The 15,389-nt window shown below is 41.9% G+C and overlaps 1 protein-coding gene across 1 annotated transcript in view; it reads left to right on the forward strand.

Annotated features, from left to right (window-relative positions):
• The window catches only part of MYH9 (myosin heavy chain 9), a 58,716-nt gene extending 48,137 nt beyond the window's left edge, over window positions 1-10,579 (forward strand). Inside the window, exons 32-41 of the mRNA XM_063427037.1 lie at window positions 218-430; window positions 921-1,133; window positions 1,263-1,424; window positions 6,321-6,449; window positions 6,767-6,855; window positions 7,477-7,600; window positions 7,882-8,090; window positions 9,048-9,156; window positions 9,246-9,418; window positions 9,624-10,579. Of these exons, the coding sequence (XP_063283107.1) occupies window positions 218-430; window positions 921-1,133; window positions 1,263-1,424; window positions 6,321-6,449; window positions 6,767-6,855; window positions 7,477-7,600; window positions 7,882-8,090; window positions 9,048-9,156; window positions 9,246-9,418; window positions 9,624-9,723 (1,521 nt within the window). The 3' untranslated portion in view covers window positions 9,724-10,579. The remainder of the gene's footprint in view (window positions 1-217; window positions 431-920; window positions 1,134-1,262; window positions 1,425-6,320; window positions 6,450-6,766; window positions 6,856-7,476; window positions 7,601-7,881; window positions 8,091-9,047; window positions 9,157-9,245; window positions 9,419-9,623) is intronic.
• Window positions 10,580-15,389: the final 4,810 nt, after the last annotated feature.

Consider the following 15,389-nt stretch of genomic DNA (forward strand, 5'->3'; position numbering starts at 1 on the left):
TCAGTTGGTCATTCTCCGTCCTGTAAATTCTAATAACAGTTTATACTCTGTAGACTGACTTGTCTTCCTTTGAAGCATCTTGAGACTTGATTCAGTTTTGCCTCCCAAGACCTTTCAGGTTTTCACCCCTTTTCCATCAGCAAATCGAATTTTTCTACTGTGCGTACTATAACCTTCCTTATTGCTTGATTTCAACTGCCATTTTTGTTGTCATTAGCTTCTGGGTGAGGAAAAGAGCATTTCAGCAAAGTACGCAGAAGAGCGTGACCGCGCCGAAGCAGAGGCCCGTGAGAAGGAGACCAAAGCGCTATCCTTGGCTCGCTCTCTAGAAGAGTTACTAGAGTCTAAAGCAGAGTTGGAAAGGGTCAATAAACAGCTGCGGACGGAGATGGAAGATTTGGTCAGCTCAAAGGATGATGTTGGAAAGAGTGTAAGTTTTGGGGCTTTAATTCCTGAAGTGTCTGTAAAATTCATACTCTAGAGAAACCAGTGTTGGAAACTAAAGGAGCAATTAAATGTCACACTACATTAAACTAGTTTGATTGTCTATTGAGTACATTCCACCTTCAGGCATTGGGTGCTTGGGAAGAGACCATTTTTTAATTCCGGAGTCCTACAGTCCGTGTCGGTCAGCACAGCTGCTTCATGGCCCTAGCTGTAGTGGGTAACCTGCATCTTGCAATCTAATCGCCCAAGAGGGCATCTGTGCTAAATAGTAATGAGCAGCACAACTTTGTTACACTGCTTCACACTAGATTGGGTAGTAAGGCTTGATTAAAAAGGAATGGGATAGTGGCCCTGGACATACATATGGAGTAAAACAATACTATTCAGGTGCATTTAGAGTTGGGAGTTTTGTTTTGTCTTTGAGATCTAAATGACTTCAAACATAAATGTTTGTTTATTTATTTTTTATTTAGGTCCATGAATTGGAGAAATCAAAGCGAGCTCTGGAGCAGCAAGTGGAAGAGATGAAGACCCAGCTGGAGGAGCTTGAAGATGAGCTTCAGGGTACAGAGGACGCCAAGCTGAGATTGGAGGTTAACTTGCAGGCGTTGAAGGCACAGTTTGAGAGGGATCTCCAAGGACGCGATGAACAGAGTGAAGATAAAAAGAAGCAGTTGGTTCGTCAGGTAATGAGTATGTCCACTCCTCTATCATGGTAGACCTCTGTGAAAGACTTGAGAAAATGTCTTTGACAAGTCGATCGTGTTAAATGGAATGTTGGTTCATTTTTTTACCCCCTTTTCCTTTTATCAAAGGTTAAAGAGATGGAGGCAGAGCTTGAGGATGAAAGGAAGCAACGTTCGTTGGCCGTGGCAGCACGTAAAAAGCTTGAGATGGATGTCAAGGATCTGGAAGGACAAATAGATTCTTCCAACAAGAACAGAGAAGAGGTTATCAAACAGCTTCGCAAGCTTCAGGTACAATCCGTGTCTCACTTTATACTGTCTTTCTCCTTATTCATATTTAATGTTCCAATGTTGTGCACCAGTCTAGTGCAGTCTCTGCTTATATGCACTGTAAAAAGTGGTAGGAGAACCTGCAAAATGCCTGTACTGGGGATGGTTTTTTTTTTGTTTTTTTGTGACCCTAGTCACCAGAACAAACACAACTTGGATGTAGTCGTTCAGTGGCATATAGCCATCCCTGCAGGTTAAATGTTGCCCATCCTGTGAACGCAGGGCTTAAACTGCTGCCTATGACATGTCCAGTGGCTGTTACTCGCGCTTCCTGGGTTCAGTTCGGCAAAGCTTGCAGGACAGACCTTTATAGTCTCTACACTCTGCATTAAGATGCTTAATGATCCCGATAAAGATGCTGATTGGCATCATGGTGGCTTGCCAATCATGCGGACTAGCCTCCCAATGTGTTGTATTGGCAGAGATGTTAAAGACGGGGCTTGCGCAAACGGCAAGGACTAAAAGGAGCGTACACCACTTAATTAGCAGAATACTATAGTGTCAAGACTACGTGTTTGTATTCCTAATACAAACGTACATAAAATAACTTGTCGAGATGGGCCATAGTGTGCAACAGAAGGCTTTCTCCCAGGTTTGCTAGAGAAAGTCTCTGGAATTTGCGTTCCTGTTAGCACTAGATTTATAGTTCTGGAGCCATGTAGATGGCTGCTATTTTATTAAAATGTTCACTCCATCATAGGGATGATGTACATGCAGCTCGTATGAAAATGGGCATCCATTTTAGTGATCGAGGGATGATTAGCACCTCTAACTTAAAAGAGTGGTTTATATTGCATGATGACATGACTAGGAAACCTTGGTGCATGGCATTGTACCTGTCAATCTGCTCAGAAGATGCTTTAGGGTATGTGCAAAATGGACAACTGTTCTGTATCTGCTTGTTAAACTGCTATGAAGAATGGATTTATATATAGGTTTATATATATACACACCCCCCCCCTTTCCTCACCACTGCCCTGATTTTATAACATTCCATTTCAGACTTCTAGTACCTCATGTGACATTGAGACTTCCCACAGTCATTATGATTTAATATCGTTCTGTGACCTATTAAAGGACCACTATAGGCACCCAGACCACTTCAGCTCAATTAAGTGGTCTGGGTGCCAGGTCCAGCTAGGGTTAACCCTTTCTTCTATAAACATAGCAGTTTCAAAGAAACTGCTATGTTTATAATCGGGTTAATCCAGCCTCTAGTGGCTGTCTCATTGACCGCTGCTAGAGGCGCTTCCGCGCTTCTCACTGTGATTTTCACAGTGAGACGCCAGCGTCCATAGGAAAGCATTGAGAATTCTTTCCGATGGACTGACTGAATGCGGGAGTGGAACCCTGAGGGTGGGGGCACCATCGAGTTTGTTTTCCTGGCACTATAGTGATCCTTTAACCCCTTAAGGACAGAGCTTCAGAAGCTTTACTTACGCTTAATGACACAAGCAATTTTTGCATTTTCTTGCTGTTTGCGTTCAACTGCAATTTGCATCTCTCTCATTTATTGCACCGACACATATTATATACTGTTTTTTAAAGGACAGAAAGGGCTTTAATTTGATATTTGATATAACATATATATATATATATATATATATATATATATATATACTAATTATAAAAAAAATACAGAAAAATGCAAAAAAAAAAGAGAAATATTGTTTTTGTTTTTTTTTTACAGTTTTTGCAATCATAATGTGTGCATAATTAGTGCAGGTTAAGGAAAGTAATTAAAAATAAATTCATTTATTTATTCTGATTTACAGAATATATAATGTGTCTGGGATTTTAAGTTTTTTTTTGGTAGTTACAGGTCACAAAGCACAAGGAGTAAAATAACATTTTAATGTGGAGCGATTTTAGAATTTGGTATGTTTGTCTTGTAAGCCTAATAGCCATAAAATAAAACAAAATTGCCACACAAAAGTATATATTTATATAAAGTAGACACCACAGGCTATTTACCTAAGGTTGTTTTGACACTTTCTACGTAGCCATTTTACCGCCAACCTCTGCTAAATATTGGAGTAAAATTGTGTTTTTTGGGGGTTTTCGCACACAAACGTATAACAAAGAACTTCTCATGTGTATTTTGTAAAGTTGGTGTGTGCTATTCCTGTACAAAGTTTTATTATGTGTTCAGTTACTTCTGCTGAGTACAACGGTACCCCCATTGTATGTCTTTGGCACTATTTCGTGAAGCTACAGTGCCATATAGGAGACCTGTCTGTTTCAACATTTACAGTAGAATTTTGAGAGGCAGATTTAATGAGCCTATGCTTCCATTTGGGGTATTATAACAGTTTGACTGTTCAAAAAAAAAAACACAAAGGCCTACCATTTGTAAAAGTAGACACTCCAGGGTATATCATAAGGTGCATATTGTGCCTTAGCATGCCCCCATTTTTTCACCAATATATGCCAAAGTATGTGGTAAAAAATAATTTTGTGCATTTTTTGACATACGGATTGCATTTTTGCTGGGCATTTTGTATATTTCATATGTGCCACTAAGTTCAAAACCTCCAAATTATGCTCAGCTAAGTCTTCTGAGTAAAAAGACATCCCCAATGAATGTCTTTGGCACTATTTTGTGAAGCTACAGTGGCATATTGGAGACCAAGCCATATCAGTTTTTACAGAACTTTGAATTTTGACGCTGGGCCTATGTGCAATTTCCAAGCATCTTCGTAAGTTTTAAATTCAAACTACCCCACAAAGGCCTACCATTTCTTAAAGTAGACACCCCAGGGTATTTCAAAAGTCATATTTTGAACCTTAGCGTGGGATAATTTTTCCGCTAGCTTGTACCAGGTGTAGTGGTAATAAGCGTTTTTTCTGCTTTTTTGACACACAAAGTGAGTTTGCACAGTATATTTTGCAAACCTTGTGTGCTACGACTGTATAATACTTCATATGTTGCTCAGCTATGTCAGCTGAGTACAAAAATACCCCCGTATGTACCTTTGCCAGGTATATGTGGACATCAGAGGGGCACATTTGGGACATAGTCATTCCAGTTTTTTTCAAACTTTAAATTTTTACGCTGTGCCCATGTCCCATTTTAGAGTATTTTACCAGGCTATATAATCCAAATACCCCATAAAGCCATACCATTTCTTAAAGAAGACATCCCAGGGTATTTCAAAAGGCATATTTTGAACCTTAGTGTGGGATCATTTTTCCGCTAGCTTGTACCAGGTGTAGTGGTAATGAGCGTTATTAAATTTTTTAACTTTTTAAAACTTTTTACTTTTTAAAACTATTTTTTAAACTTTTGTTTTGCTTATTAATTTTTTTAAAGTTTCCTAAACTTTCGTAAAAATCATTTTTTACAGATTTAACATTTTTCTAAGCTTTTTTTTACCGTTAACCCCTAACTAGCAGGAAGCAGCACTAACAGTAAATTCCCCATTTTCCCATAACTCCCACCCACCCCAGCTAGCAAAATATTTAATTATACAATATTTAAATTAGTTAATTAAATTAATTTAACCCCTGAGGGTTAAAAAATAAATAAAAGTTAATCGTCAGGGGTTAAGAAAAAAATTAGATCACAGTATAATACTGTGATCTGTATTTTGATCACTGTAGGCAGTGATAGACTGGCAGGGAAGGGGTTAATTTTTATTTGGACTGGGTAAAGGGTTTATTTTTTTTTATTTTTTACTTAAAGGTTATTAAAACTTTTGTAACTTAATTTTTTAACTTTTTAAAGCTTATTTTAAAACTTTTTTTAACGTTAACCCCTAGTTAGCCTAACACTAAATCCCCCAATTCCCCACTAACTTCCACCCTCCCCAGCTAGCTAAATTTATAATTTAAAAATATTTAAATTAATTAATAAAATAAATTTAACCCCTGAGGGTTTTAAAAAAAAAAGAATTAACCCTCAGGGGTTAAAAAAAATTCAGATGACAGTAAAATGTAATCCCTGCCAATTGATCACTGTAGTCGGTGATCAATTGGCAGGGAAGGGGTTAATTTTTTATTAAAATGGTAAAGGGGGGTGGGATTTTAAATAAACTTTATTTTTTTTTCCACCAGGGGGCAGGATCAGCACTGATCCGTCTCCCTGCACTTCACACTGAACCCGGAAGTGCAGGGAGGCGGAAGGTAAGTATACACGGCACATGTGCCCGCTCTGGCATGCTGTCAGAGCGGGCACATGTACTGGGACAGCCCGATCCGGTGCTCCCGGTCTGCCTCTAATACAGAGGCAGACCGGAGCACCATTAACCCCACGATCGCCGCGATTGCGGCGATCTGGGGTTAATTTTACCGCGTGACGGACGAGGTCCGTCATCCGTCGTTAAGGGTATCCCCTGGATGACGGACCTCGTCCGTCACCCGTCGTGAAGGGGTTAAGTAATTGTTACCTCAAAAAAACTGCAAAAATGGTTTATAAAAGCTATTGATGTAGCCGATTGTTTATGGCACATACGGTAGTTAGGAATGTGGGGGGGGGGGGGGGGAAGGTGACAGGAATACAGAAAGTATGGAGGAATACATAATTCAAACAGTGAAATATATTAAATGCAGAGGACCATTCCAAATAATGGCTGGTCACACTTACTGAGACGTCATCTAATGAAGTGCTGAGTGGCCAGTGATCATATGAGCTGGTCGATACAGGGAGCCAGGATACAGGCAACTGGTTCATGATTACAAGTCCTGGTTAGGAAGTGTCGCACATCAGGTTGAGCCATTACATTATTTATTGGTATATTGTCATTTAGGGAGACACACACTAGGACTTGCAGTATGTCACCTTGAAAGATAATTTAAAGCTTATTGAATGCTGAAGATGATGGCTTGGCTTTACTTACCTGTCCCTTTACTTTCTAGGCTCAGATGAAGGATTACCAGCGGGAGCTTGAAGATGCCAGAGCTTCCCGTGATGACATCCTTACCCAATCTAAAGAAAATGAGAAGAAACTGAAGAGCATGGAGGCTGAGATGATCCACCTTCAGGAGGTAATCTCTCTCAGGGCTACAGATCCCCTGTGATGCCACCACAAACCGTATGCCAGCAAATGAAGGCAACCGTTTCATACCTAGACAGTCATCTATTTTCCAGGTTTTTTTAACGTATGAAATCCTCTGCTGCATTTTAAGATCCGTAGAAAGTCTAGAGATATATGGAAAGGAATGGACCAGGTTATTTAGGGCAAACTGCCAGGGTGTGACCTACTTTTGAAACTGGTGTCATTTATGTAACTTTACTGGTAGACAAAATGACAAATGTGTGTGTTTTTTTTTTTTTTCATCAAACACATTTTTCTCCAATTCAGGAACTTGCTGCTGCAGAACGTGCCAAGCGCCAGGCTCAGCAGGAGAGAGATGAGCTTGCCGATGAAATGGCAAACAGCAGTGGCAAAGGGTGAGCTGACTTTTCGGGAGATCTGTAAATGCTGAAATCTGGTGGGGTGGACATGCTAACTCAACAGGAATGAGTGGTATCTTGACATAATACTGGGTTATTGTACATGTGTCTCCCAGGGAAACAAGAGGAATGAACTGTGTTTTGTTTTGGAAATGAGCCAGTCAGAGCACTGTAGCAGGCTCTAGTTTAGCTGTGCCAGACTGAATTGGCATCACAGAACACATGGCCCTGATCCTATCCCAAATATACCACTAGAGTATCCAGTGGGCAAGATATCTAGTACAGATCAGACTACTAGACATGGCAGCAGTCAGACCTTGCACAGGTTTCAGAGTGGGCAATTTACTTGTAACCGCTGTCCACAAAGCAAAATTAGGAAAGTGATCAACTAAAGTTCTAGAATAGAAACTTGCTGGAATTGGATGCTTTCGACCAACATCCTGCTGCCCTGGGATGCCCACCACACATGGGTAGGAATGGAACCATGAGACATGTTCCTGCAAAAAACATCTTTATCTATTTAATTTGTTACAAGCACTGTGTAAATATTCCCTGAGCTTGACATTTTACGTGACTTAATCTTAAAATTCTAATCGCACTGTTTGCACCATATTGTAGTGCTTTGGCTGTGGAAGAGAAGCGGCGATTGGAATCCCGCATTGCTCAGCTGGAGGAGGAATTGGAAGAGGAGCAGGGTAACACCGAACTGGTCAATGATCGTCTCAGGAAATCAACACTTCAGGTACCTTAATACAATTTTACCGGACAAATCTCCTAATTGCACAAATTCTAGAACAAAGATATAATTTACATCAATGTCTGCAAAATATAACAAACTTGGCAAATTGATCACCACACAAACAAGCAAAGCAGCTAACTAGGCTGGGACTGCCATGATAGAAAAGCAATCTGCCCAGTGCCATGTCTACATCGCGTTTCTTTCTGAATAGCCTGTGCCGTTCAGGCGTGGAACTGACTTCTTTTTGAAGAATCTGTATCTTATGTTACAAACGTTATTTTTAGATTGACCAGCTGAACGCTGATCTGAACGCCGAGCGCAGCAATACTCAGAAGAACGAAAATGCCCGTCAACAGTTGGATCGTCAGAACAAAGAGCTCAAGACCAAGCTTTCAGAGATGGAAGGCACCGTGAAATCCAAATTCAAAGCTTCAATCACTGCCCTGGAGGCAAAGATCTCCCAGCTGGAAGAACAGCTCGACGTGGAGACAAGGTATGTTCTCTAAAATACGCAATCGCTGTGTACAAGCATGTCTCGGGTTGGGCCAGTGCTGTGGGTTTGGTACCAAGTCTGAAAGTTGACACTTTAACCTTTTGGTGGTACTCTTTGTAAACTATTGTAACAAACAATGTAGACCACATGTTTCTTTTTTTTTCTTTTTTTTTTAAGTATCTTTGCAGTGCACAACAGGGCACACAAACATGGGTTACCATGTCTGTCCCTTTCTTATAAAGTTTTGTCTCCCTTTGTGTAACTTCATAGGGAACTGGTATCACCCACATGGACAGTGCAAAATATTTTATCACCTGATTAAGGGTGCACTTCATGAAATACAACCTATAACAACTCATTAACGTGATTCCCTTGGTCACAGGCTGCTTGGCTCCCACCAGCTCAGGGCTGTCAAACATATAAAGATAACAACAGACGGGAGGTGATCAACGCTTAGATTATATACAGATTCTTAGTATATGAATCTAAAAGTACAAGGCAAGAAACCGGGTATGGTGCAGTAGAGGTTTGTGAAGGGAGTACAAATGTCTTTGTTCTCTTCACTATCCACTTCACAAGGGTGGAGAGAACCCCTTGTTTGTGATTTGCTGAAAATTCTAGATATCTAGCAGTTCTACTCACCAGTTTTTCAATATCCTGTCAAACCTAGATGGCTCATGGTGCAGAATTCTGCCAAATGTTCTCAAACTACAAAGATTTGAGGCATGTTTTACTTCTAGCATATTTATACTAAAAATCTATTAAATTAAAGTTTGATTGGTGTCCCTTTAAGATAATGGTAGAGGCTCCTTCTGAAACTGAGAAAATACCTGATTTGGATTCCTCCAGGGTGGGATCCATGACTCCCTGAGCTAAAATGCACTTGTCCTGTCTCCTGCAGGATCTAAACTGCTAGATCTTTCATTATTAGTCTCTCATGGTCTGGTTTTGTTTCAGGGAGCGTCAAAATGCCAGTAAGCAGTTGCGTCGCTCTGAGAAAAAACTCAAAGATATCCTGATGCAGGTGGAGGATGAGAGGCGCAATGCTGAGCAATTCAAGGATCAGGTGACTATCCAGCCTTGCAATCTGTTGCGGTCCTTGGGTATTGGCAGTACCGCAATCTGACTCGTGTTTAATGTCGTCCTGTTTAAAAGGCGGAAAAGAGCAATGTTCGCATGAAGCAGCTCAAGCGGCAGGTGGAGGAAGCTGAGGAGGAGGCCCAGCGTGCGAACGCAATGAGGCGCAAACTGCAGCGAGAGCTGGAGGATGCCACGGAGACTGCAGACGCCATGAGCCGCGAGGTTAACACCCTGAAGAGCAAGCTTCGGTAGGTAGAATTGTAAACCTATAATTCTGTACCAGTATAGCTGAAAAACTTGGAGACTTCTCTGCAATCTTAAAGTGCGTTTTGAAGTCTTTTTTTATTTACAACTAGCACTTAATCAGCAGGAGTTAAACAATCCAAATACTCTGTCCCAGTGATGAAAGGTTCCTGTGTTTGTTTTTAACCTAAATTTCTACTGATCACGCAGGCGCGGTGATGTACCGTTTGTCACAAGACGTGTTGGAAGGAAGGGGGCCGAGGAAGCTTCTGATGAAGATGACGCAAAAGCAGATGCTGGCGATGCGTAACGGATTTGAATACCACTATGCCACAACATGCCATGTCGGTCTCATCCTTAAGTAATCATAAGAATTTGCATAACTATGCACAACTCTTCAATGCTTTATAAGGGGGCAGACACTATTGTGTTTTTTCTTTATATGCAAAAAACACAACTTTTGAGCTGCCAAGATTTGTCTTCATTTTTTTATTTTTTTGTGTAACGCACCAAAGTTATTGATCAGATGCAATTCCTTACAGCGGAAAAGTGTCTTCAATTGTTAGGTCTTAAAGGCAATGAGTTTGTGCGCTTTTCCGAAGGCCAGAGCTTAAATGGCAATCATGAACCATCCTTAAATACTGGTATTGACCTTTTTTCGTGTAACACTTTTTGTTTTTCCAAGTCTGTTCAAGTGAAAGAAGAAGTCAATTTTGTGAATTCGTGTAAGGACCAAATAGTTTATTCAGAGAACTTATAATTGTGTTTTTTTTCTAAAATGTTGTCTTTATATACTTGTAAGTATCTAAAGGATATTAAAAGTACTGTTATAAATATGCAACTGGAATATAGGTATCCGCACCACTTTATATGAACTGGTATCCTGCACACAATGGCCATGCTGTTTGTAATAAAGATATCCTCTCTATAGTCACTGCCTGTCGAACAGAAAATTCTTCCTGAGCATTGTCCTGAAAGAATCCAGTAATGTTCTGGCGTTGCTTGCATTGGAAGGATTGTGATGACCAATGTGACAACACTGTAATCTGCAAAAGCTTGCATTTGGCTATCACACCTCCCCACAAAGTGCCTTGAATGTTGCAGCCTTGTCGTACCCACGGTCACTCCCTTGCTACTTTCAATAAACTTTGACAGTGCTGCAAATATTTGTCTGTGTTCTGTAACTTAATTGGCGTCTGCTCTCAATGTTGTATTCGTAAACTTCTGTTGGTTATTATGCACTCTGAACAAGATCAGTCTCACATGTCAGGAACACAAACTGGTATTCCTGACCATATAGTGCTAAACCCACCATTAAGGTGGCTCACCCCCTTAAAAGGAATTAAAACTCTCCTAATTTCCAGCACTGCCCCCTTGATATCAAAATTGCTGTATTTTAGTCAATCCAATACTTTCCCATGAAGGAAAATTCAGCGTCCCCATGCAAAGTGTGCAGACTCTGAACGGCAGTGCTGCCTACTGTGCAGCATAGCCCCAGGAAGCGACACTGGAGGTGTCCCTAGGGGGCAATGAAAATGTCTGCATATAATTATACTCACCAGAACTACATTGGGCTGTAGTTGTGGTGACTATAGTGTTTAAAGGGACACAGTGGGCACTGCAACCATTATATCCCATTTTGAGCGGTTTAACAAAGTACCCAGAGCCAGGCCCCTACTGGAAGTGTGGCTAATACAGTGATTACACACTTCTAGCTGTACTGATTTGTACCATCAATGGGCATTGTGATCGTGTCTGCTACCACTTGCAGCCTATCAACTAGTCACAGATGGCCTTTGCTGATCAGATTAATTCCTCCATCAATCCAAGCAGCACAAAGGGGGTGGGCTGCTGGGGACTCACATTTAGCATTTAAACAGGATAAAATGATGTGTAATTTGAAATTCTAGGACTGAATCCAAAGTTGGGTAATCAGTGGTTCCAACAGGCAACTTCTAAAATTGTAACATGAATGCGTTTGCCAGTTCAACAGATCACGTTAAGGGCCTCAAAGTCTGGATCTGATAACCTTTAATAATGTCTGGTTTGTTTAGTTGTACATATGAATGATTTTATAGCAAAAGTTAATCATGGAATTTGTTCCCAATAAGGAAAACTAATAACGAAGTGTCATCATATAGGGATAATCCTGATTAAATAGTTTCTCATATCAGAACCTGTAAGAAACTAAAACACAAAGTGAATGTATTTAAAAAGACATTGCATATACGAACATTGTTTACTTGTTTATATTGGCATGAAAAAAAGTGCCATCACGAACTCCTCATCACAACGTTAATGGCGGAGTTCCCCTAGCACGCTGGTGTTTGATACGAAATCTCTAATCAACAGCACATGGAGAGACAAAACAATATAAGAACAGCCAGGTGCAAACCATGTAAGCGCTCCCTCAAGTGCTTTAAATATTCAAATGTATATAGAATATAGAATGCACACCATAACAATCTCCAAAAAAAATGACATTTTATTATGTCCAAAAAAGTACCAGAATGTAAACATAAGAAAAAATGAATATAAACAAAGTAACAGAAGTAAAGGCAGATACAATAAAATAGTAATAAATTACCACAAAAATCCTTACAAGCCTCAGACAGAAACACGAGTCCCCAAACGCCCCCCAAAGTTTCGGCACCAACTGGCTGCCTTTATCAAGGGTACCTGTATCCATGTTCAAATGTGTCTGCTTATAAAGCAGTAACATCCAGGTGGATATGGCGGAAATTAAAAGGGACATACAAGGCCTAACACACCGCATGAGCACCGTGGAGCAAGATTGCCGCACCCAATCGAGGCAAGTGTCCACGCTCCAACAGGAGGTGAAAACGATACACCTAACACACCTGAAACTGGAACAGACCCTGGCGACGCTAGAAGACTCACGCCGAGCCCAAAACCTAAAGGTTAGAGGGCTAGCAGAGACTGTCCCTGAGTCTGAACTCCCCCACTTTTTCCGGCGTTTGATTAGCAAGCTACTCCCACCAAAGCAGGCCAAGGGGGTTGTACTGGACGGCATGTTCAGGATCCCGAAATCACCCACGGCACCACAGGCGGCACCCAGTGACTTAATTGTAAAGTTTCAAAATCAACAGGACAAGATGGCGGTAATGGCCGCTGCCAGGAGTAGCGCGCCACTAGCCTTTGAAGACATGGCTCTATCGCTGTACGCAGATCTATCAAGAGGGACTGCGGCATGGCGCGCAACTTTACGGCCTTTCACCACCTTGCTCCGCGCTCACAATGTGAAATACCAATGGCGCTCCACACACAAGCTTCTGGTGACTCAAGGTGCACATACCTTATTACGAACCTACAGGAGGCAAAGTCACATCTCGCCGCCTTGGGCCTTCCACAGGACTCACTGCAACAGCCCCGCACTACACCAAGATCCCACAAGTAGAACCCGGCTACCGCAGAGACCTTTGTCCCCAGAGACATGGCCCGAGCTACACGGACAGTAGCCCCTACCTGAGCTCCCCTGTAGAGAGCGTCCACAAAGCGTAGCGCTGTCTTGATACCGTTCCACAGTTTTGTTGTTATTGTTTGTACTTATATATGGACGGGCCGAGTTGGCCACTACACAATTACCCACCTACCGTACCCAGGAGCACCGACCCGCAGGCCTACACGACACTCTCAACTCGCCTTTCCCGACTAATGGCCGACCGCTGAGTACCTTGGCGGGAAGACCTAATCTGTATGAGTGGTGATCACTCAAGACACGGGCTGAATGAATGGCACAACGGGACCCTACGGGACTACTAACCCCTACACGGCGACCCCCAACACTCACTGAGGATATTACAGCTGCACACCTCCAACAGGATAGTGGACACTAAACGTCTGGAGTGCATTGACTTTTTGGTTACTTTACTTACTGCTTCCCTGAGTTGATTTATTTAATTTTACAGGGGTACACTAAGAAGTAGAGCCGTTCTCACCCGTAGACCCCACATACCAACCCCCCCCCCCCTTATTTACTTATTTTGTTTTCATGAGCAGAATACACAGGACGCAAATTGTTTAGTTAAAACGCTGTTCAAAAGTACAGAATTTACTTTAGGCAACACCTTAGGGGGAGAGGCTACTAACCCACGGCTGATTAACCCGGAGTGGCTAAGCTGCACAGCTCCACGACTATTACTGTTTGTAGTCGGGGACAAAAGCCGTATACATGATAAGTTAGATATATGAGCAAGTCGGTTGTAGTGTGCCGAAACCGACGTATCGGGTAGGCCTGTAATAAAAGAGGGCCCACCTGTAATAGTAATATGTATAAGGGGAGAGGTGGGAGGGATGAACCAGGCAGCATCAGCCCTGTGGTGTAGGGGGCCTGAGTTTAAATAGCCGGGTAACCCCTCCCACAACTTCAGGCTACGCCTTCCAATTTGTAGTCGGGGACAAAAGCCGTATACATGATAAGTTAGATATATGAGCAAGTCGGTTGTAGTGTGCCGAAACCGACGTATCGGGTAGGCCTGTAATAAAAGAGGGCAAAAAGTTGAATAAGATACCTTATTACACATCTTTATGTTGCAAGATTCATAACGGCTTGTCCTACTCAAATCTAGCTCTGGTTGTGGTATGTATCTAGTATTATACTGTGGATTTCCAGCGTCCTAATGTTTATGGTGTGAGCAGGGAAATTTTTCTGGAAGCAGCTGATGCTGCCCTGATTCTGGAGGAATGTCCCGAAAAGGCATTGGGGTTGAGTCCCCGCCTAGTTAAGAGGGTTCTGAGGTACATTATGAATTTAGCTGTAGTGAGTGGTTTGCCCTGCAGTTAAATAGGGGCATATTGAGATTTGGTCCTGTGAGTGATAACCTGTAAAGGTCTGACATTTTGACCAGCACCTTATTGCCCGTAGGATTGTCCCTACGTATTACATATGGCAAGAGGATGTGAACTGTTTGGTACCAGGATGGGCACTTAAGACATGGTGTAGCCAGCCAGGTAAGTTTTGTAGTGTTAAGAGAGATTTTATAAATTGTGTGGGCAAAAAGGAGAGGAGTGTCGCAATGGTGACTAGTGAACGAATATCGGTTTTATGGTAATCGGTGGTAAACTTGTTGTAAAGGTGAAATGTCTATTGTATGCTTGTGATGTATAATCAGAGAGGGCAGCTCAATCCAGAAATCTGCCAAATGCCATGAGGCGAGTTAGTGCAGTATTAAGCCATGGAATGTGGGTATAGCCAGCTGCTTTATTGTCAGAAAATCACTTGACTTCCCCTATCCGATCATACCTCCCCAGGCCTTGTAGGCGGCCACTATGGGGCAGATTCCAAAGAAATGTTGACGAGGAATAGAATTTTTTTTTTTTATTTTTTTTAAGAGTCTCAACTGGCCAGGCAACTCAGAACCAAAAGTCACCAAATTGGCTGTGAAATCAGTGTGTGCGGACGCATTGGTCCATGTAACTGGGAAATGATGAGAAATGGCGGGAATAACCTGGCCCCCAATCCAATGTGGTATGAACCTGAGCCATATGTGTAGGTCTGCTTACAACTAGTGCCAGAATGCAACTGTCGGTGGGAAGAAGACTCAGCGGTCGGGAAATAAATGTGCAGAATAATTCTCATGGCAAACCTCAATGTGCCCAGTAGGACTGTAGATCCATTCTCCCCCCACCCTACCCGCTTGTTCTTCAGAAGGAAAGGTTCCCAGGACTCCAATGCGCTATACCTTCTCTGTAGGTGGACATGTTCTGTAGCTTATTAGTGTCAAGATGAATGCCTAAGAAGGTCAGTTTGTGAAAGTGGAACCCATAGTGAGGAAAAGTGCCATCGTCTTGTGAATACTAACCAAAGCGGAGTGAGGGTGTTCTATCATGAGGAAGTTATCTAAGATAACCGGTGACTGCAGGACATTCGCTAATATTGAGTGTTAGTCAACATAGTGTGTTAGAAAATAAGATAAACAGCTTGGGGTTACTCTTTGCTCTAAAAGTTACACGTGT

This window comes from Pelobates fuscus, chromosome 7 (assembly GCF_036172605.1).
Source record: "Pelobates fuscus isolate aPelFus1 chromosome 7, aPelFus1.pri, whole genome shotgun sequence".
NCBI lineage: Eukaryota > Metazoa > Chordata > Amphibia > Anura > Pelobatidae > Pelobates > Pelobates fuscus.